At 39.8% G+C, this 24,403-nt stretch overlaps 1 protein-coding gene across 1 annotated transcript in view; it reads right to left on the bottom strand.

Annotated features, from left to right (window-relative positions):
• Positions 1-24,403, bottom strand: part of Manba (mannosidase beta) — a 111,194-nt gene that overhangs the window by 1,219 nt on the left and 85,572 nt on the right. Inside the window, exons 14-16 of the mRNA XM_027935438.2 lie at positions 7,375-7,519; positions 3,196-3,338; positions 1,908-2,165 (exon numbers count right to left, since the gene is read on the bottom strand). Of these exons, the coding sequence (XP_027791239.2) occupies positions 1,908-2,165; positions 3,196-3,338; positions 7,375-7,519 (546 nt within the window). The remainder of the gene's footprint in view (positions 1-1,907; positions 2,166-3,195; positions 3,339-7,374; positions 7,520-24,403) is intronic.

Below are 24,403 nucleotides of genomic sequence, written 5' to 3'. Positions count from 1 at the left end.
TTTCTCAGAAGAGCAAAGAATCAAATGTGACCTGGTCTTTAAAGCTGTGCATTTGTCACAGAACACGGCTCCTCAACATGCATGCACATTACACTATAAAGTCTTTATTATATGTGTGGGGCATAAAGAATTTCAAAAGACAATTTTTACTGTACATAATCATTCAAGTAATTATCGTTCAAGTTATAAACAAGAAAACCGACATTGATAGAAGCAGTAAAAGACCTGAATAAAGTGCATGAGGGAACTCTAGGAGGCTCTGAGACTCAGGCTCGAGGTTAGATGCCAAGTTCTACCTGGTGAAGACCCTAAAGCAGCCATGCACTCAACAAACCCTAGCCAGCCCAGAGGGGGCCAGGGAAGCCTTAGCTACTGCTGTGCAAAGCCAAGGCCACAAGAGACCCAACACAGCACCTCGCTCACTCTTGCTGACTTCTTCTAATAGGAAATCTCATCTCTGGGCCTCTGACTGCAGAACCAGAAGCTCAAGCTTGTACCCGGGCTTCAGAAAGACCAGGAGAACAAGGACCTATAGTGAGCCTGAATAAATGTTAACTAATATTATTACTATTGTTGTTATCTCTTTAGGATGGACAAGTCTCACTGAAATGCAAGTCAGGAAAGACAAATAAAGAAGCCCTATCTCTCTTGTACCTCAATTAACTCTAGGAAATAAAGGCCTTAGCTAAAAGAGAAAAGTTTTTGTTTTCAGAGTCATAAGTTTAGAAACGACAAATTTGTTCAGTATTTTTTTTCTTTGCTAGATGAAATGATATGTAAGCTATGTCATTTTTTTTCTTCTTGTACTGGGGATTGAACCCAGGAATATTTTACCATTGAGCTACATCCCCATCCCTCACTCTCCCCGTTTTGAGACAGGGTTTCACTACATTGCTAAATCTGGCCTCCACCTTTCAATCCTCCTGCCTCAGCCTCCCAACTCTTTGGGATTACAGGCATGTACCACCATGCCTGGCTATGTCATTTCTTTCGTGTCTGTCTGTTCTATCTCAGTTGTTACAGATAACTTAGATTTCATTATGGAAAATTTCACTATCAATCCAAAAAGAACCTATGTTCTCAATTGTCAGGGCTCTTTCAATAAAACATAGGACTAGGTGTTTTTATATCACTATTTCTAAAGTCAATTTAAAAAATCTTTCTCAATAAAGGAAAAGCATAAAACAAACTTAAAGGTTGTTAAAAATAAAGAATCAGCTTTCTAGAAAGATTCTGTCTGCTACTATATGTAGGAAGAAAAGATGGAAAGGTTTTCAATCAATTAGACAGAGTCCAAATTCTCTAGCTGCACAAATTTTGTAACAACACAACCTAATCATTCTATTTTTTCCCCCTGGAAATTACAAAGTGATTTGGTGATTAAACTGCTTTGAAGCAATAAATAAAAGAAAGAGGAGTGATTAATAGATTGGACTTAAAAAGTCAAAATTTGGAGTGCGTCAACTGGGCTCCAAGCTTTCGTAGGCTTAGGACCTTGAGCTTGTTGTCTAAGTTCTCTGAACAAGTTTTCTTACTCATAAAACACAAAAGTTCACACCTCAGGGTTGCTGTGAAAGTTAAGAGATTTATCATGCAACAAAGTACCTAGAACAGAGCCTGGAACCTAGTGAAAGTTAATCAGTGAGGATGGACGAAGCCTTCTCTCCCACCACTGTACCAGCCTCACTAGGGAAGGATGAGGAGTCAGGACAAGCAGCAGAAACTGAAAACTCTTGACAAATCCTGAATTAGAAATAAAGAAACTCATTTGGTCTTTGCTTCCAGTGGGACGGAGTCCATCTTGCCCAGGGCTCAGGTCAACTCACTACCAAGAAGGAAACTGGCAAGTTGCAGGATGCAATGCGCTGGCACAAGAACAGGGCGCTCCACAAAGCCACCATGCTTACTGTGATCTGGGGCTTGAGGAGCCCCTGGGCATTCTTCAGAGAAGACAGGAAGTGATAGTTGGTGGGGCTAACGCGTTTACGGTCAGTTGAAAGGTAAAAGGAAACCACACAGTTTTGTCGGGTACAATTCCCACATGTCTTCAGCAATGTATTCACTGGTTGCTCATAGATGGACACAGCCTTCCCGGCTTTGAGGACAAAAGGTTTAGTCACAGTGAAGTACAAAGGTGTCAGGGAATTCCATGCATGGATTCTCACCTGGGGAGAAATAAAACAATAAAAACATTCTTGGTTATTATGTTTTTCAAGAATAATCATGGTAGGGGCTGGGGATGTGGCTCAAGCGGTAGCGCGCCCATCTGGCATGCGCGCTGCCCGGGTTCGAACCTCAGCACCACATACAAACAAAGATGTTGTGTCTACCGAAAACTAAGAAATAAAATATTAAAATTAAAAAAAAAAAAAGAATAATCATGGTACTAATAGCTGAGAGTCAGAAGAGCAGAACTGGTTGAGACACTATGAGACCTGAATGTCAATCCCAGACGCATTGAGTTATGTGACCATGTCACTCAACTTGCCAGTCTCCATTTCTTCATAGATAAAATGGAAATAATAACAGCTCTAACTTCACAGGTTGGGGTGAGAATTTAAAAAATAATCCCTGAAAGGGCACTACCCGGCACACTGCAAGGATTCTATGAATATGACCTACTTCCAGTGTCCTTCCAAGCTGTAGCCACCAGAGACATGGAGCTTCTACCCCTGTTTTAAAAACAAGGTGGTGGTTGTTGTTGTTGTTGTTATTGTTTCCCCTTCGCACTCATTCTGGATAGTTTTACTGATTTCAATTTTTAACATACCATTTTTAAACTATTTTTGCAAAATCTGGACTACTTCCTGCTCCTCATAATTATAAATAATCTTACATTTATGTGGCACTTGACACTTATATAACCTGCTTTCATCTATCTCCTTTATTCACTGTTCATGGAAATCCTTAAAAGAGGTAGGCTGGTATCATTTTACAGAGGACTCATCAAGATGTTCAGGGTTTTGCTCAAGGTCATGTAATAAAAATGGCAGGTTTAGCCTGAATAATAGACTATATTTCTGACTCCAAGTACAACCCATTTTCTGCTACAGGCACTAAAAATATTTTGATACAATTAATTCTCTCTTTTTTTTTTTGGTCCCAACAGCAATATATCCAAACAACTAAGGAAATAATCATCTGAAAGTCCTCCTTTATCTTAGAGAGAAAAAAAAAAAAATCCAAGTGACTTACAGTGAGCTGCACTTTAGAGTCTGAGTGAAGGTCCGACACACCATAGACATAAAATATACCTTGATCCTCAAAGCCTATTGGCAACAGTGGAGCAAAGAAATTTCGAGCAAAGTAATGCAGCATTTTCCACTTTCCTCCATACTCTGAAAATAATCAAGAGAGTTAGGGGAAGGCAGGGTCAAGCATTCAGCGACCTTGTGCACATGGTCCAGTTGTGTGTGGCTCATCAGGATTTTCTGGAATGAGCATGTGAGGGAGTTGACAACGGAGGGCACCCCAGTTTGTTAAAGTCTCTGATCAGGCATTTTGGATACCACTCTCACAACATCTGAGTGAGGCAGGCAATAATAACTCACTTTCCGAAGGAGGAAACAGAGGCTTGGGAGTGAACTCAAAATATGCTAGAGGTGGTGTTTTGAGCCAGGCCCGGTTCCTAGACAACATGTACAGGTGACTCTGCTTCAGGAGCTCAATTTTCCTTTTTACCACAAACACATAAAGGAGAAGGTCGCCTTGGCAGTGAACACCTGTTGCAAATATTCATTTATAAGAATTACTTAGAACTCAAAGTCTCCTTTTTCCATAGGCACAAAAACCTCTGAGCAAACCAAACTAAGCACGGTGTGAATGTGGTGTCAAGGTCACACTGGATGAAAACATCCAGACCAATGGCAATTAATAGCAGTTCCTTCTTCTCATGCTCTTCGACCCTACTCTGTTCTTAGCTACTCTCCTATACAAAAGTACATACAAGAGGAAGTGAGGGGAAGGGGAAAAATAATACAAGGGGGACAAACGAATGTCAGTAAAGGGGGCAGAGAGAGAAGAGGGGAGGGGAGGGGAGGGGAGGGGAGGGGGGATAGTAGAGGATAGGAAAGACAGCAGAATACAACAGACACTAGTATGGCAATATGTAAATCAATGGATGTGTAACTGACGTGATTCTGCAATCTGTATATGGGGTAAAAATGGGAGCTCATAACCCACTTGAATCAAATTGTGAAATATGATATATCAAGAACTATGTAATGTTTTGAACAGCCAACAATAAAAAATTAAAAAAAAAAAAATAGCAGTTCCTCAAATGCAATCAGAAACTGTCAAGAATCTGTAAAATTCTTTGTCTCTTTGGCAGGTCTTGTAGATTAAATCCCCAAACCTAAGCTTTTAACACCTTCCTTTCTCAACATTTGACATTTCAGAATGAAGACCCTTTCCCACAAAACATTACATTACCAAATTTCAGAGACAGGGAGAAAAAGAGGAAGAAGAAGGGTGAAGGAGTCTTTCTCAATGATCTAAAAATATAAAACAAATTTAAATTTTGCTAAAAACAGAGAATGAGACTTTCTATAAAAATATCGTCAGTTAGTATGTGTAGGGAGAAAAGAATGGGGAGGTTTTTTTAATCAGCTAGACAGGTACCAAAAATTTTCCAGTTGCACAATTTTTGTAAGAACAAATCCTAATCATCCTATTTTTTCTTGGCAATTATAAAGAGATTTCATGATTAAGCTGCTTTGAAGCAATAAATCAAAGGGAATGGAGTGATTAATAGACTATACTTAAAAAGTCAAAATTGGAATATTTCAACCAGGATCCAATGCTCCCTAGCTCAGAGCCTTGAGCTGGTTGCTTAACCTCTTTAAACTGATTTTCTCACTTTTAAAACATAGATGAAAACACTTCAGGGTTGCTGCTAAAGTAAGAGTAAAGACCATGAAACACAGCCTGGAACGTAGCACAATCACCAGGGAAGAAACACCCGGATACATAGTGCAAACTGTTGAGGTAGAAGAATAACAGAACCAGTTTCTTTGGAGTTTTGCAAAATTTCATTCTCTATAACCCCGAATGTTAGTACTTTCTCATAGCAACAAGTGGCGGGAAGACATGCGAGGTAGAGAAGTTTTTCTATCAGATGTACAAAATGAACAAGATCCAGGTGTGGTGGTGCACGCCTGTAATCCTAGCAGCTCAAGAAGCTGAGGCAGGAGGATCTCAAATTCAAAGCTATATTCTCTCTAGGCCCTAAGCAACCTAGAGAGACCATGTCTCAAAAAACCAAAAGGGCTGGGGATGTGGCTCAGTGGTTAAGTACCTCTGGGTTCAATCCTTAGTACCAAAAATAAATAAAATAAAATGAACAAGAACTCACATTTGAAAAGTCCTCTCCTTTGTAGAAGATGGCTCCTGAGGTAACTATACACTCTGATGTGTGATATCCATGGCAGGGGAAAGACTGTAAATGGGTAGTTCCAGAGGTCAAGGCCACATACAGAATACACTCAGGAGAACAGGAATTCAAGCAAAAGGTCTCACTGATATACACTCCATGTTACTAATCAGTATTAAAGTTTGGCTAACAGCCTAAAAATGTCATGTGATATCTGGCTTTGCCATTAGCTCTATGACTTTTCAAATTTATGAATGAAGCAAAAATGCCCATGTGGATTTTTTTATTTGCAAAATTGTAACTCTAAATTAAGTCTAATTTAATTTAATAAACTCTAAATTAAGTCTAATTTAATTTAATATTTTTAAAGAAATATATTCAAACCTACAGATTCTAAGCCACTATGGAGCCCTTTAAAGTATCACCATTTCAGGCAATAAGAGATGACCCAAAAACCCCAGTTGCACATACTATGAGCAGGGGATTTATTGAGCCAATTCAATAGAATTAAACAGAAGCCAAGAGACTGCCCAGAGCAGGAGCAGATATAGCAAACACAGACATAGCCTCTCTCTGGTACAGGTGGAGCATCCCTAAACTCAAAATTCAAACTCCAAAATTTTCCAAAACCTAAAACTTTTTGAGCTCCATTATGACACCATAAGAGGAAAATTCCAAATGAACAAAACATACACACAAAATCAGAAATATTTCTGGTCCCAATCATTTCAGATACTTAAACTGTCCCTGTTTTCTCTAATAAGTATAAGGAGCCCATGACCTTCTCCATGCAGGAAGGGTCCTGCTGGAATTTAGAAAACAGCCAAACTCTTACTCTGCCCTTATGCCCTTGTACTTGGAGCTACCTACCCTTCCTGAAGACTCATACAAATAATCCACATGCAGCCATTTAAAGTAAGATTTCCAAAGGCTGCACTCTCCTGTTTCTTGAACCAACTCAGCTTTAGAAGCTCACAGCCCTTTCCACAGATAGCAAGCAGGGTCAGCATCCAAGTGTCTCGGAACAATATCTTTTTGTCCACCTTTCTAGCATCTCAGCCATTCCCTCACAGTCTATGCAATTCTCACTCAATGCTCTTTTATGTGGTTAGTGCTGATAAAAAGAGTTCAGTAAGAGAAACATGATCAAAAATCCAATTCCCTGTAGGAGTTATCCATTTGGCACTAATAAAAGCATGTTTGGAATGAACCCTTTTGGATTTGCATCCATAACCAGTTTAAGAGCCTCCCCCAGCCAAATGGCCTTTTTATTCTATGGCCTTGCCTCGATTTTGACCCAAACAACTGTTTATATTACAAACTAAACTTTGCTTCAAATCACCTCTAGTAAAGGCCAAAGATATATTATTTCTCCTTAATTTTTTAATGTACCAAAATAGATGGGATCATCCAAACTTCAAGTTCCATGCCAGTCTTCTCACCTTTGGCTAACTGAACTGGTTCAGTTAGTATTTTACTACCTTCTCTCCCCAAAAAATAAACAGGGTAAAATGAAGATGATTTTATGAATTTAAAGCGCAGTCAGAAAAATGGGCACATTAATGCTCAAGGAGGCCAATTTTCCATGTGGTTGGATTCTCCTACATACACTTAAGTTCAGGAGGGATGCTTAAGTTCATGCCTCTTTGGCCCTGGAATGTCCTCTTAAATAAACTCAAAATTCTACGCAATATAATTGTAAGACACAGGACTGAGGTCTTTGCATATTCCTTATTAGCTTGCTATTGTGACTTCCCATCCCTTACCAGCCTGCTATTGTGACTTTTCACAAAACACGACTCATGAACTACCTCTAGGGCTCTTGGAGAGACAGATCATTAGATGAGTGGGGTGGCTGTAGTCCACAGCCTGGTGGAGAACGGCCTCCCTTGGCCTCACTTCTGCTTGGGTTAATCTGATCCCTCAGGCTCTGAGCTTTCTAATTCCCTCTCCCCGCAGGTATTGCTTTCGCTCTCACACACAAAGAACACTGAAACACTTACCTAGAGAAGACCAGGAAGGAGCCTGCCAGATGTCATTCAACTGCCAATATAGTGCCCCCATGGTGTGTCCTTCTCCATTTACTATCTCACTGCGACTGCGGCGATAGAATTCAGTTTCTGTTTTGACACACTGGGCCTGCATCACCTGATTCAGGGGGAGAGGAGTCACACAAGTGTTATTGTTCGATATAGACTATCTAGATCTGAGAAAATTACAGGTTTGGGGGTATTATGTTTTGCTTTTTAAACAAATTGGATTAGGAATACCGTTATTATACTGGTCCTGGAACTAGTCTCTTAGCCCAAGAGAAACTGGTCCTATAACAGTGGGTTTATCTGGGAGGCTTGTGTTTGATTTATTATAACAATACATGACAGAGGAAATAGAATGGTGGGAAGCTTTTTGGCTAATGATAGTGTAGGAAATGAAGAAATCAAACACCATTATTGCACAGCAAATGCTATATGTAGTCAAAGCAGGTATTAATACATTCTTAGCTATTAAAAAAAACTTTTATTGGAAAAAAACATATGAATTATGGGTTGGATATTATCCAAACTTTAACCCCTTTTTCTCGTTCAAACAATTGTTTTTATATCAAGATTTTGATGATGTAAGATTCTTACAAATGCAGCTGCTTCATGATAGCAGAACAAATGGCAAATTTCAGCAATGAGACAAGTGGTCTTAGCTCTTCTTTAAGAGGCACTGAAGACTTTTATGGAGGATCCTTACTTACTACAAATTGAAAAATGCCAGTCTCCTTTATTGCTATCACTAACACTGTATATCACATGCTTGGAGTTATACTCAAGATTGAGACTCATGAATGGGTCACCAGAGAGAACTTGGAGAGATGGTCAGAACCGTGAATTTTTCAGTCAGAGAACAGGATGATCTTGTAGGGCCTGGATTTGTACCCAGGATGAGAAAAAGGATGCATATTCAATCATCAGAAGACTAAGCTCAGATGCCTTCCTACAGAACCCAAAAAAAATCTCAGATCAAGGTAGAACCTTTGGATAGAAATAAGCTAGCTAGTAAGGAATTGTGGATAAGGTAACTTACTTACATAATTCGGAGCCATAAAACTCCAGAAGATTGAAGCAAGAAGTAGTCATGGCCCCGTGCCTGCAAGGTAGGCGGAACTGTGACCACCGACAGAACAGGCCCAGTGGCCCGCGGAGGGGCAGAGCTGCCAACCATGCCTGCATGGTAGGCGGGCCTGCGACCCACCGGCAAAACAGGTGCAGCGGCCTGCTGAGGGGCAGAGCCGCCCCCTCCCCCCGCGCCTGCAAGGTAGGCAGAACTGAGACCACCGGCAGAACAGGCCCAGCGGCCTGCTGAGGGGCAGAGCCGCCCCCTCCCCCCGCGCCTGCAAGGTAGGCGGAACTGTGACCACCGGCAGAACAGGCCCAGCGGCCTGCTGAGGGGCAGAGCCGCCCCCCCCCCGCGCCTGCAAGGTAGGCGGAACTGTGACCACCGACAGAACAGGTCCACTGGCCCGCGGAGGGGCAGAGCTGCCAACCACGCCTGCAAAGTAGGCGGACCTCCGACCCCCAGGCAGAACAGGCCCAGCGGCTTGCTGAGGGGCAGAGCCGCCCCCGCCCCCCGCGCCTGCAAGGTAGACGGAACTGTGACCACCGACAGAACAGGCCCAGCGGCCCGCAGAGGGGCAGAGCCGCCCCCCGCACCTGCAAGGTAGGCGAACCTGTGACCCACCGACAGAACAGGCCCAGAATCCCGCGGAGGGGCAGAGCTGCCCCACGCGCCTGCATGGTAGGCGGACCTGCGACCACCAAGAGAACAGGCCAGACCTGCAACCAACAGACAGAACAGGCCCAGCGGCCTGCGGAAGGGTAGAGCCGCCCCCCCCCCCCCGCGCGCCTGCAAGGTAGGTGACCTGCGACCCACCGGCAGAACAGGCCCAGCGGCCTGCAGAGGGGCAGTGCCACTGCCCGCGCCTGCAAAGTAGGCAGAACTGCGACCACCGACAGAACAAGCCCAGCGGCCCGCAGAGGGGCAGAGCCGCCGCCCGCGGCTGCAAGGTAGGCGGACCTGCTACTGACCGGCAGAACAGGCCCAGCGACCTGCCGGCGTGGTAGGCACATTGCCCCAATTGGTGGAGGGGCAGAGCCGCTGCCTGCGCCTGCAAGGGAGACTTTGCAACTATACAAGAGCAATATAAATATATAGGGGGAAAATTCAATAGCACAACAGTTTCACCAAGCAGAAAGAAACGCGAACAGTATGAAGAGACAAGGAAAGAAAGGACCACAAGCAATGCAGGTCAACTCAACATTAGAAGAGGTAATATCTGCAGCAGATGGAATGTCAGATAAAGAATTCAGGATATACATGCTTCAGATGATCTGGAGTCTCAAGGAAGACATCAGACAGCAAAATCAGACAATGAAAGATCACTTCAACAATGAATTACATAAACAAATCCAAGAAGCAAAAGATCAACTATAAAGGGAGACAGAGGTTATAAAAAACAAACAAACAGAAATCCTAGAAATGCAGGAAGCAATAAACCAACTTAAAAACTCAAATGAGAATACTACCAGCAGAGTAGAACACTTAGAAGATAGAACATCAGACAATGAAGACAAAGTATTTCAACTTGAAAAAGAACATAGACAGCTCAGCAAGACTGTTAAGAAACCATGAGCAGAACATCCAAGAAATATGGGATAACATAAAGAGACCAAACTTAAGAGTCATTGGGATACAGGAAGGGATAGAGGTTCAAACCAAAGGAATGAGCAATCTATTCAATGAAATAATATGAGAAAATTTCCCAGACTTGAAGAATGAGACAGAATCCCAAATCCTAGAAGCCTACAGGACGCCGAATGTGCAAAATCATAAGAGATCCACACCTAGACACATTATAATGAAGATGCCCAACATACAGAATAAGGAGAGAATTTTAAAAGCTACAAGAGAAAGGAAGCAGATTACATTTAGGGGTAAGCCAATCAGGATAACAGCTGATCTTTCAACACAGACTCTGAAAGCTAGAAGATCCTGGAATAACATATTTCAAACACTGAAAGAAAATGGGTTCCAACCAAGAATTGTGTATCCAGCGAAATTAAGCTTCAGGATGGAAGATGAAATTAAAACCTTCCACGATAAACAAAAGTTAAAAGAATTTGCAGCTAGAAAACCATCTCTTCAAAACATCCTCGGCAAAACATTACAGGAAGAGGAAATGGAAAATAACAATGAAAACCAACAGTGGGAGGTAAGACACTAAAGGGGGGAAAATAATCAAAGAGGAAAACAAACCATGTTTAGTAACATAAATAAACAAATATGGCTGGAAGAACAACCCATATCTCAATAATAACCCTAAATGTTAATGGATTAAACTCACCAATTAAGAGACACAGGCTAGTAGAATGGATCACAAAACAAGACCCAACAATATGCTGCCTACAGGAGACGCATTTGATAGGAAAAGACATACATAGGCTGAAGGTGAAAGGTTGGGAAAAATCATATCACTCATATGGACTTCGGAAACAAGCAGGAGTGTCCATACTCATATCAAATAAAATAGATTTCAAGCCCAAGTTAATCAAAAGGGATAAAGAGGGACACTACATACTGCTCAAGGGAACCATACAATCATAAATATATATGCCCCAAACAATGGTGCAGCTATGTTCATCAAACAAACTCTTCTCAAGTTCAAGAGTCTAATAGACCACCATACAATAATCATGGGAGACTTCAACACACCTCTCTCACACTGGACAGATCTTCCAAACAAAAGTTGAATAAGGAAACTATAGAACTCAATAACACAATTAATAACCTAGACTTAATTGACATATATAGAATATACTACCCAACATCCAGCAGTTACACTTTTTTCTCAGCAGCACATGGATCCTTCTCAAAAATAGATCATATATTATGTCACAGGGCAACTCTTAGACAATATAAAGGAGTAGAGATAATACCATGCATCTTATCTGATCATAATGGAATGAAACTGAAAATCAATGATAAAAGAAGGAAGGAAAAATCATGCATCACTTGAAGAATGAACAATAGGTTACTGAATGATCAATGGGTTATAGAAGACATCAAGGAGGAAATTAAAAAATTCTTAGAGATTAATGAAAACACAGACACAACATATCGGAATCTATGGGACACATTGAAAGCAGTTCTAAGAGGAAAATTCATTGCTTGGAGTTCATTCCTTAAAAAAAGAAAAAACCAACAAATAAATGATCTCATACTTCATCTCAAAATCCTAGAAAAAGAAGAGCAAAACAACAGCAAAAGAAGTAGAAGGCAAGAAATAATTAAAATCAGAGCTGAAATTAATGAAATCGAAACAAAAGAAACAATTGAAAAAATTGACAAAACTAAAAGTTGGTTCTTTGAAAAAATAAACAAAATCGACAGACCCTTAGCCATGCTAGCGAAGAGAAGAAGAGAGAGAACTCAAATTACTAGCATACGGGATGAAAAAGGCAATATCACAACAGACACTTCAGAAATACAGAAGATAATTAGAAATTATTTTGAATCCTTATACTCTAATAAATTAGAAGATAGTGAAGGCATCGATAAATTTCTTAAGTCATATGATCTGCCCAGATTGAGTCAGGAGGATATAGACAACCTAAACAGACCAATATCAAATGAGAAAATAGAAGAAACCATCAAAAGACTACCAACTAAGAAAAGCCCAGGACCGGATGGGTATACAGCAGAGTTTTACAAAACCTTTAAGGAGGAACTAATACCAATACTTTTCAAGCTACTTCAGGAAATAGAAAAAGAGGGAGAACTTCCAAATTCATTCTACGAGGCCAACATCACCCTGATACCTAAACCAGACAAAGACACTTCAAAGAAAGAAAACTACAGACCAATATCTCTAATGAACCTAGATGCAAAAATCCTCAGTAAAATTCTGGCGAATCGGATACAAAAACATATCAAAAAAATTGTGCACCATGATCAAGTAGGATTCATCCCTGGGATGCAAGGCTGGTTCAATATACGGAAATCAATAAATGTTATTCACCACATCAATAGACTTAAAAATAAGAACCATATGATCATCTCGATAGATGCAGAAAAAGCATTCGACAAAGTACAGCATCCCTTTATGTTCAAAACTCTAGAAAAACTAGGGATAACAGGAACATACCTCAATATTGTAAAAGCAATCTATGCTAAGCCTCAGGCTAGCATCATTCTGAATGGAGAAAAACTGAAGGCATTCCCTTTAAAATCTGGAACAAGACAGGGATGCCCTCTCTCACCACTTCAGTTCAACATAGTTCTCGAAACACTGGTCAGAGCAATTAGACGAAAGAAATTAAAGGCACAAAAATAGAAAAAGAAGAACTTAAATTATCACTATTTGCAGGTGACATGATTCTATACCTAGCAGACCCAAAAGGGTCTACAAAGAAACTATTAGAGCTAATAAATGAATTCAGCAAAGTGGCAGGATTTAAAATCAACACACATAAATCAAAGGCATTCATGTATATCAGCGACAAATCCTCTGAAATGGAAATGAGGACAACCACTCCATTCACAATATCCTCAAAAAAAATAAAATACTTGGGAATCAACCTAACAAAAGAGGTGAAAGACTTATACAATGAAAACTACAGAACCCTAAAGAGAGAAATAGAAGAAGATCTTAAAAGATGGAAAAATATACCCTGTTCATGGATAGGCAGAACTAACATCATCAAAATGGCGATATTACCAAAAGTTCTCTATAGGTTTAATGCAATGCCAATCAAAATCCCAATGGCATTTCTTGTAGAAATAGAGAAAGCAATCATGAAATTCATATGGAAAAATAAAAGACCCAGAATAGCAAAAACAATGCTAAGCAGGAAGTGTGAATCAGGCGGTATAGCGATACCAGACTTCAAACTATACTACATAGCAATAGTAACAAAAACAGCATGATACTGGTACCAAAACAGGCGGGTGGACCAATGGTACAGAATAGAGGACACAGAAACCAATCCACAAAACTACAACTATCTTATATTTGATAAAGGGGCTAAAAGCATGCAATGGAGGAAGGATAGCCTCTTCAACAAATGGTGCTGGGAAAACTGGAAATCCATATGCAACAAAATGAAACTGAATCCCTTTCTCTTGCCATGCACAAAAGTTAATTCAAAATGGATCAAGGAGCTTGATGTCAAATCAGAGACACGGCGTCTGATAGAAGAAAAAGTTGGCTACGATCTACATACTGTGGGGTCGGGCTCCAAATTCCTCAATAGGACACCCATAGCACAAAAGTTAATAACTAGAATCAACAAATGGGACTTACTCAAACTAAAAAGTTTTCTCTCAGCAAAAGAAACAATAAGAGAGGTAAATAGGGAGCTTACATCCTGGGAACAAATCTTTACTCCTCACACTTCAGATAGAGCCCTAATATCTAGAGTATACAAAGAACTCAAAAAATTAGACAATAAGATAACAAACAACCCAATCAACAAATGGGCCAAGGACCTGAACAGACACTTCTCAGAGGAGGACATACAATCAATCAACAAGTACATGAAAAAATGCTCACCATCTCTAGCAGTCAGAGAAATGCAAATCAAAACCACCCTAAGATACCATCTCACTCCAGTAAGATTGGCAGCCATTATGAAGTCAAACAACAACAAGTGCTGGCGAGGATGTGGGGAAAAGGGTACACTTGTACATTGCTGGTGGGACTGCAAATTGGTGCAGCCAATTTGGAAAGCAGTATGGAGATTTCTTGGAAAGCTGGGAATGGAACCACCATTTGACCCAGCTATTCCCCTTCTCGGTCTATTCCCTAAAGACCTAAAAAGAGCATGCTACAGGGACACTGCTACATCGATGTTCATACCAGCACAGTTCACAATAGCAAGACTATGGAACCAACCTAGATGCCCTTCAATAGACGAATGGATAAAAAAAATGTGGCATTTATACACAATGGAATATTACTCTGCATTAAAAAATGACAAAATCATAGAATTTGCAGGGAAATGGATGGCATTAGAGCAGATTTTGCTAAGTGAAGCTAGCCAATCCCTAAAAAACAAATGCAAAATGTCTTCTTTGATATAAGGAGAGTAACTAAGAACAGAGTAGGGACGAAGAGCATGAGAAGAAGATTAACATTAAACTGGGATGAGAGGTGGGAGGGAAAGGGAGAGAGAAGGGAAATTGCATGGAAATGGAAGGAGACCCTCAGGGTTATACAAAATTTCATACAAGAGGAAGTGAGGGGAAAGGGGAAAATAATACAAGGGGGAGAAATGAATGACAGTAGAGTGGGTAGAGAGAGAATATGGGAGGGGAGGGGAGGGGATGGGGGATAGTAGAGGATAGGAAAGACAGCAGAATACAACAGACACTAGTATGGCAATATGTAAATCAATGGATGTGTAACTGATGTGATTCTGCAATTTGTATACGGGGTAAAAATGGGAGTTCATAACCCACTTGAATCAAAGTGTGAAATATGATATATCAAGAACTATGTAATGTTTTGAACAACCAACAATAAAAAATTTTAAAAAAAGAAGTAGTCATGGTTATTTGATAAGTGCTTTTTTAAAAATATCTTTTAGTTGTCAAAGGACCTTTATTTTATTTATTTATAGGACCTTTATTTTATTTATTTATATGCAGTACTGAGAATCAAACCCAGTGCCTCACACATGCTGGGCAAGCACTCTGCCACTGAGCCACAACCCCAGCCCTTGATAAGTGTTTAAAAGTAAGTACCTACAATATGTATTATATTGCTGCTAATGGTAAGCCCTTTTCAAGCTAAAAAAGAAAAGAAAGAAAAGGCCATAGCCCAGCCTCATGGAACTTACTGGCCTGTGTAGAAGACAGGCCTTAATCAAAGAATAACACAAAAAACTTAAACATTAAACAGTCCTGAGTGCTGAGGAGGAGAGGTGCATAGTGTTATGTGCTCACACAGTAGGGTTAAAAAAAAAAAAGGCCTAGTTGAGGGGTGAGGAATAGCCTAAAAGAATGGAAAGGGACAGAACCTTCAGCCAGAGAAGGCAATGCATGGTGAGAGATAAGAGTGCACAGGCTGTCAGCCAAGAACTGAAGGAGGACTAAGGGGAAAACGGAAGAGGCTGGTGAGAATTGTGGAAGGCCATGGAAAGTAGGAGAAAAGTATTGGGACACCCTAAAAGCAATGTGATGTCATTAAAAGCCTTTAGGTTAAAAGGTCATCTAACTGATTTTCATTTCCAAAAGATGACTCACACCGCCGAGTGGAGAAAGGACTGTAAATGGGCTAGAGTGGATTTAGGGAGAACATTTAGAAAGCGATTTATTCAAGGCTTCCAGGAAAGGGATGAGGTTAGCTATGAGCAGATAAGGAAATGCCCTGTTCATTGAGAGACCAGACACTGGAACCACAGCACTGATGGCTACAAAGCATGCTGTAAGGAAAATAAGAATCTCACAAAGCAAGCAACACTGGTGCCACCTCAGAATGCCCACAGGATATAGTCTGAATATGCAAGTCTAAAAATAAGTCAGAGGGGATGAAACAGAAAATAGGTCCAAGAATTTTTCTCTGCCAATCAAGTTACTCCACAATTACACTCAGGATCTCTAGCCAAGTTCCTTGTAAAAATACCAATCTTGTCTGAACTAAAGAAACAAAACAAAACAAAACAAAAAAAAAAAAAAAAAAACAGAGAGAGAGAAATTTATTTACTTCAAAGCCTAGCTAGCTAGTCATAGGGAAATCAAATCCCTTGAGCAAGTATCCATGTTTGTTGAGTTATTGTACCAAAGCAGTATTATAGAGCAACTTCTAGAAAATTCAATGAAGATGAGGCAGTTTGAAATGAAATATCACTAAATATAATCAGGGGGCTGCACTGAGCATCAGTCCATGCCCACCACATATTTTACCCTATCACCATCTAACTGAGCTGGCAACCTATGCTGGGTTCACAAAATCTGTCTTCATCAATAACTTAAAACAACGAAGAAAGAATGCAAGCATACAGAAATACCTTTTCGAAATCCGGGTCGGCTCTCGACCTTAGGGGTTTGTTGGAAAGAGAGAGAGCCACCTGAATTCTTTAGTCTTATATGGGGGAGGAGGGGGACACACAAAGGGAGGTTCGATGGAATATCCTTTCCAAATGAGGCAAAGGGTCAGGTTTCAGGGGGTTGAATCTAGCTTCATGATGTCTTGCAGTCAGCAGATTGACTAATATCTTGGCAAGTCACACCCATTTCAGGTGCTATGTGAGAACACAGGCAGAGTGAGAGGAAAGTGTATACATGTGTTGCATAGCCCAAAGAGCATACAACCAGGCCAGTCCTCTCACATACTCAAATGCTCATAGCTCCCACACATGGCCCATGGCTGACCTGCAACATTACCCCACATCAGCATGGAAAGTAATGTTTATTTTTGTTTTCATGATTCAGTACAATCTGAACTCATATCACTCTGAGCCTCCAAATAATGTCACCATCAACCAAAATAAAGATAGTCCACAGGCACAAAATCAGCCAGCACCTCTGCCCAATGCACCATACATACCCAAGCCCCTGAATGACACAGTCTATTTGTTATCCCAAAGTTCCTGAAAAAGCAGCCATTACTTTATGGATTGTGTGTGGACGGACCATTAGAGAAGAGGCAGCAGAAGTCCTTATTATACTGGTGAGTAACCAAAAAGGGAAAAAGGATTTTGGTCATCACACACTGTAGAAGCTGCTGACCAAGAAAATGAATGGCACCATCATGACACCCCACTCTCAATTCCAGAATGGTCAGGACCCAAGGCATCCCCAAGGGCTGGGCCATTCCTGATGTACCAAAAAGGAAAGAGAACCTGCAATACTTGGATAATACCCTTCAGGAACTTGGTTCAGCCTTGATTTACAAATTACAGTACCAAAAAGGGGGATCATTCAAGGAGGTTGGGACAGGAGTTACTTTCTTTAGATTCAGATTTACAAAGTAAGGTGAAAAGGAAAAAAGTGAAGCAGAATTCTGATATGGCAACAAAATATCAACGTGCACAGGTGTAAGTCATTAAGCCATCCAGTTCAGGCAAAAGTCAAAACTTCCAGGACAAAGCAATAACTTATCAGGAATCTAGCTCATGCTTAGTCGGACCTAAACCAAAAGACAAGGAGATATTTTCCTGATAGACTTGGTAATGGTAGCTTATATTTTCTATTTCTTCATGGTAAATTTAATGTTTTTTTTCTTTTTTGGACAGGAAAAAATATGATGAGAAACAAATTATTTATCTGGGTCTAAATTCATTTCCAATCTTTGTTATATATTATAGTTCACATACATTTAATTATACTGCTCACTTAATTTTGACACATGTACATTACCAAGCTCTGGCACTTTGTGTTTTGAATGGCTATGTAGTTATATCATAGTTTGATTAATCATCCTTCCAATATTAGGAATTAGGAAAACTAGTTTCCTGTTTTTTCCTTTAAATATAAGGGCTAAGAACATTTACTGTTTATATTAATTTTCCCCTTCTTGTATTGTCTCTTTGAATGATAATAAGGCAAAATCTAACATTCTTGTTCTATATTGCTATATTTCAGACAAGATGCTGCCATTAATTGGCAGTGGCCAGGGTAAACTTAGCTCCCAATAGGTATTAATTGGCCCACATGGTATGTTTTGTTTCTTGTTGTTGTTGTTGGTGGTGTTTATTAATAGTCTTAAGTCAGGGCCAGTGCACCCCATTTTGCCACAATCCTCAGTAATCATACGTTCATCCATTTAAATTATCTGCCAGCTACTATAAACATTTGAGTCATATTGATTTTCATAACTAATTGCAAGATATAAATATTTATTTCTGTTCATCCATCCTAACATTAATCTTCTCAACTGTAATTTACCTTTCCTGGCTTCATCGGTAAATATAATTAATCCCTTAGAATTTTCAAACTTTAAAAAAAACTTAAGTGCATGCAAGACTCCTATCCCTTGCTAGCAATGAAAGGGAAGTTTCACTGCTAGTGTCCCCTAATAGCCTATTATGCCTGAATCCAGCGTGAAGGAGGATAACCAAGGCTCTTGAGAACCTCAGGCTCTCGCATAGTGTGGCATACTGCTCTTACAGACGGTACCATGCCAAAAACATGGATCTCAGACTATCCAAACGAGTTAGTAACAGTGAGGGATAATGAATGGCACACACTGCTATGGTGTGGGTAAAGGTCCCTGTGTTAAATGTTTGAACCCAAGCTTATCACTATTGGGAGATGGCGGAAACTTTGAGAGGTGGGGCCTAGTTGGAGAGCTTGAGGTCACTGGCCTCTTTGATCTAACAGGAATGACCTAGGATTTTGGGTCTTATTCAGGAATTATGGGTAGGCACTCAGAATGGTGTGTCTTGATGGTGCCATTCATTGCCTGTGTAGGGCCTAGCAAAGGGGATTGTAGAACCCTAGCCTCTTTCTCTTCTTCACTTCCTGGCTTATATAAAGAAGTTTTGCTCTGCCATATGCTTCTGCCATGATGTGCTGCAACATGCCCCGAGCAATAAGACCAAATGATCATAGACTGAAACCTCCAAAACTTTGAGACAAAATAAACTTTTATATTTTGAAGGTGGTTATTCTCAAGTATTGCCCAAAGCAACAAGGCCAAAAATCATGGACTGAAACCTCTAAAACCGTGAGCCAAAATAAGCTTTTCTTTTAAAAGCTGATTATCTCAGATTATTCATTATTGTGATGGAAAGTTTACTAACAGAAAATTGGTACTGAGAAGCGAGGCAGCCATTGTTGTAGAAAGCCTTTGGAATTGGTTTGCAGGATGAATTTGGAAAAGTTTAGAGGAATAGGCAAGAAAAATCCTAAAATGCTATAAGCAAACTTAACAGTGTTCTTTTAGGGGTTCAGGAGCCCAGAATGCTGATAGGAATATGGACAGTAAAGACTATACTAATGATGTTTCTGGGGAAAGTAAGAATTCTATTGGGAATTGGACTAAAGGCCACACTTGTTACACCAGGGCAAAGAATTTGAAAGTATTTTGCCCATGACCTGAAACTTTGTGGGAGGCTGATCTTGTAGGTAACAGACTAATGTGTCTGGCAGAGAAAATTTCAAAGCAGCAAAGCATTCAGGCTGTGGCCTGGGTATTGCTGGCTGCTTCTGGCAAGACTTCCACTGAAAAACAAAGAGAAACAAGTAACAGAAGAGAAAATTTTTGAAAAAAATTTGAAGGTTGGCCAGAAAAGAAGCACATGTAACGTTTCGGCCAAGGAAAATACAGCTAGTAAGCCAAGTTCTTTGCATGGGGAAAGATGCCTTAAGGGCATCTCAGGAATTGGCAAGGGCCCACCCATCGCCAGCTCACAGATGTAGAAGAGAAATCCAGTTCAAAGGCTTTCCAAGTGTGAGTCTTTTGAAAAGAGGATCCTAGGGTGCCCTGCTCATACAAGTCTGCCTGGGCTGGCAAGGCACTCAGAGACTGCTCAGCCATGGTGCAAGCAGATCTAAGTATGCCTCGTGTCAGCAGAAAGCCTTAGCATCTTCCATGCTATGCTGATTTTCCATGTTATGCTCACTCAGAAGGTCATGGGGGCTTCCACTGAGACTTCATAGGAAAGCCCAGGAGGCCAGGCAGTGTGTTGCCAGGTCAGAGTTCCTGCATGCAGCCCCCAACAGGGTGATGGAGCTGTAAGAGTAAAGCCAAACTTGCAACCCTAGAAAGTTAGAGTTGCCAGAAATATTGAACCACTGCAAAGAGAAGCTGCAGAAAGTATGCAAAGCCTTCCCATGTGAACTGCTACTAGCAAGGCTATAGGGGTAAAGCTGCCCAAGCCCTCAGGAGTCCACATCCCACCATAGAGTGCCCCAGATGTTGGACATGGAGCTTTAGGATTTAGTACCCTACGGAAATGGGTCTTGCTTTGCTGATCTCTCCTTGCTGTTTTCCTGCTTCTCCCTTTGGGAATACAAATGTTTATTCTGTGCCACTGTACCTTGGAAGTATATAACTTTTTTTTTTTTTTAAACAAGAGTTTGCAGCTAAGTTTGTCTTGATTCTCAGGAGATTTTTGGACTGAGACTTTTGAGCAATGCTAGAATAGTTAAGACTTTGAGACTCTTGGAGGTGCATTTTGCATTGAGAAAGGGACATGAACCTTTGGGGCTTAGGGGTAGAATGCTATGGTTTCAGTGTCTCCCTGTGTTAAAGGCTTGGTCCCCAGTTTGGCACTATTGGGAGGTGATGGAAACGTTGAGAGTCTTTGGGTCACTGCATGGGTCTACATCCAAAGGGGATTTTGGACACCAGACTCTTCTTCTCTCTTTCATTTCCGGGCCATGAGGTGGGTAGTTGTGCTCTGCCGCGCACTCCTGCCATGATGTGCTGCCACAGGCCCAAAGCAATGGGGCTAACTCCTTATGGATTGAAGCTAAAACTGTAAACTAAAATACACTTTTTCCCCTTATAAGTTGGCTATTTCAGGTATTGTTACGGTGACAAAATGCTGACTAATATGTGCATATTTTTCCATAAAAAATCAGAGGCTATTTCCCCTATACATCTTAAAGGAATGTTATATAATCAGAGTTCTCTGGAAAATCTCAGAAATGCCCCTTCCCTTTAAAAAAATGTACCTATATTTATATACCCATGCATTCTTTCCTAAAGATGGCAATCTTTACATATAAGAAGATAAATGCTTAGTCATTTCCTAGGTTACTCAGTCCCACTGTCAGCAGACAAATCTTATTTTAGTTTTTAAAATATGCCTACTTTCAGCAACTTGCTTGATTACACTTATGAAATCAGTCTCCTTACAGAGACAGATGGTACAGTAAAAAGACCAGGACACCAAGACAGAGGTCCCAATTCCAGCATCTCCACTGTGATGAGATTGCTAGTTGTCTTCTTAACCCCATATCCCCTTCCTCCAGAGTGATGGAATTGTAGCTGGGCTACCTTTTCTAGAAACACCACTCCCAAACCTGGAAACAGAAGTAGCCATGTAATTAAGTTTCGTCAATTTTTAGATATTTTATTTACTTAAATTATGCTGATAATGAGAATTTTCCAATAAAGCTATTTTAAAACTAAAATATAATTCACAAAGCACATACAATTCACACTTTTACAGTTTATAATTCATTGGGTTTTAGTTTAGTATAGTCATAAGATTGTGAAAATCCTTCCATTATCTAACTTCAAAATATTTTCATCACACCAAAAAGAAACAACATGCAAGTTAGCAGCCACTCTCCATTCTCCCCGGTCTCCTGATTCTGGAAACCATAAATCTACTTCCTGTCTCTAAGAATTTGCCTATCCTGCCCATTTCATATAAATGGAATGGTTCAATATGTCATTTTTGTGACTTCACTTAGTGTTTTCAAGATTCATTCATGTTGCAGTATATGTATGTGTGTGTATATGTATGCACTTCATTCCTTTTTATTTTTGAATATTTCATCATATGGATATGCCACCTTTTCTCTAACCATTTATCAATGTTTAATTTTGAGTTTTTTCCCCTTTAGGCTACTATGAAAAATACTGCTATAAACAATTGTATGCACGTTCTTGTGTGAACATTTCAATTTTCTTTTCTCAACTATAACTAAGAGTAGTATTATTGGGTCATATTGTAATGATATGTAAACATTTTGAAGATTTGACAAACTGTTTTGCACAGCAGCTAACCCATTCTACATTCCCATCAGCAATATATGAGGGTTCTTATTTCTCCACATCTGTGCCAATATTTGCTATTTTTCTTTTTTTAAAAAAAAATTCTAGATAGGAAAAAAAATTCTAGCAACTTGGCCATTTTATCCAGGTTATCTGAGTTGTTGCCATGTTCCATTGTTTGTAGTGTTTTCTTCTTACTTCTGTAGGGTGAGTAGCACCATTCCCTCTTTCATTCCTAATTTAGTAATTTGAATCTTCCTTCATTTTTTTCTTGGCCAGTCTAGCTGAAAATTTTGTCAATTTTTTTTTTTTTTTGATCTTTTCAAAGACCTAACTTTTGGCTTCATTGACTTACTTTAGTGTTCCAGTAAATTTCTTAATTAATGTACTATATTTCTTTTATATCATTTTATTGGTGCATTGTAACTATACATAATAGTGAAAATTGTTTTTATGTATTGTGCATGCAAACAATATAATTATCATCTGGTCAATTTTGTTCAATGTGCTGAATATCTGCTTTACATAACTGCTAAAAAATTAATGCTATAGGTCAACCAAATATCTCAGTAGTTATAGAACTTTCCTTATCTCAACCGTGAAATGGTAGAATAGTATACATAGTTTAAAAAGCAGAAACCCTGCTCCATTCATTGCCCTGAGTCCTTGACAAAATATTAATCTTTCTGAGGTTCTATTTCCTCATGTATTAAATTTAAACAGCAATATGAATGCCTGGAGATGTTGTTAGAATTACATGAGAAAATATAGAAAGCACTTCAAGGCCCACAACAAGGCATTTGGTGGACATCAAAGAATGCCAATTTCTTGACTATCCAATCACCTGATTTCTATAAAGGATTCTAACGTACAATGTTAGTAATCACTCCTTCATCCTCCTCTTTTCCCACTTGCCCCATCATAAAAGCTCAGTGTAGCCTGGCCTTTCCATCATGTCTCAGGGCTGCTTATTGACACCTGGGCCAACAGCACAACCAGACTTTGTTCTGAGTTCTAGTGAACAAGTTACTTGAAGTGCAGGGAGACAGAATGGGCCCCTAAAGAATATGAGTTTCCAGCCTTAAAAAACAATGAAATTATGGGATTTTCCAATAAATGGATAGAACTGGAGAATATTATGCTAAGCGAAATAAGCCAATCCCAAAGAACCAAAGGACAAATGTTTTCTCTGATATGCAGATGCTAATTCACAATAAGCAGGGTCAGGAAGAATAGAGGTATTTTGGACTAGACGGAGGGGAGTGAAGGGAGGGGAGGGAGTATGGGAGTAGGAATGATAGTGAAATGAATCAGACATTATTATCCTATATGCATATATGATTACACGATTTGTGTAACTCTACATTATATACAATCGGACAAATGAGAAGTTATACTCCATTATGTATGATGTGTCAAAATGCATTCTACTGTCATAACTAATTAGAACAAATAATTTTTAAAAAGTATATGAGTTTCTCAGGGATGTCTCCAAGTAATCATTAGATGATCAACAAATATGCAAAGAATAAATGAAAGCACTAGAAGATGCTTATTAAGCTAAGGGGGTCAGTAAAGACTGTTATTAGCCCAGCTTCCGGTCCAGGTGATGAATAAGAGGCCAGATTGGTGCAGTCATCACTCAAAAGTTAGTTTAGGCTGGGCATGGTAGTGCACAACTGTAATCCCACCACCTTGAGAGGCTGAGGCAGGAGGATTGCAAGTTTGAGGTCAGCCTCAGTAATTTAGCAAGAACCTAAGCAACTTAGCAAGACTCTGTATTAAAATAAAAAACAATAATAGCACTGGGGATGTAGCTCAGTTGTTGAGTGCTCCTAGGTTCAATCCCCAATACAAAAAAAAAAAAAAAGTTAGTTTAGGAGTGTGTGTGTGTGTGCGTATTTTTTTTTTAAGTTGTCAATGGACCTTTATTTTATTTAATTACATGCAGTGCTGAGAATCTAACCCAGTGCCTCACACATGCTAGATGAGTGCTTTACCACTGAGCCACAGCCCCTGTCCTGCCCTAACATTTCTTGTCTGTATTTTGGTCAAGAAATACCAAAACTAAAAACAAACAAAAAAATCACTCTCCTTTCATTGCAGATCCCATCTAACACAAAATAGAAATCACCAAGTGCAAGTAACAAACTGCATAAAGGTCAAGTCCAATTCTGAACCAAAGCTCAGTAGGAAACTAGTTCTAAAATCTAAGAAAAAACCCATCAGCCACAAAAAAACAGCCACAGATAATTCCACTTGTACATACAGCACCTAACTCTGTACCTTAAATGCTAATCAGTTCAGAAAAG

The sequence above is a fragment of the Marmota flaviventris genome, chromosome 7 (assembly GCF_047511675.1).
Source record: "Marmota flaviventris isolate mMarFla1 chromosome 7, mMarFla1.hap1, whole genome shotgun sequence".
NCBI classification, from domain to species: domain Eukaryota; kingdom Metazoa; phylum Chordata; class Mammalia; order Rodentia; family Sciuridae; genus Marmota; species Marmota flaviventris.
This window is presented reverse-complemented; position numbering and strand designations above follow the sequence as displayed.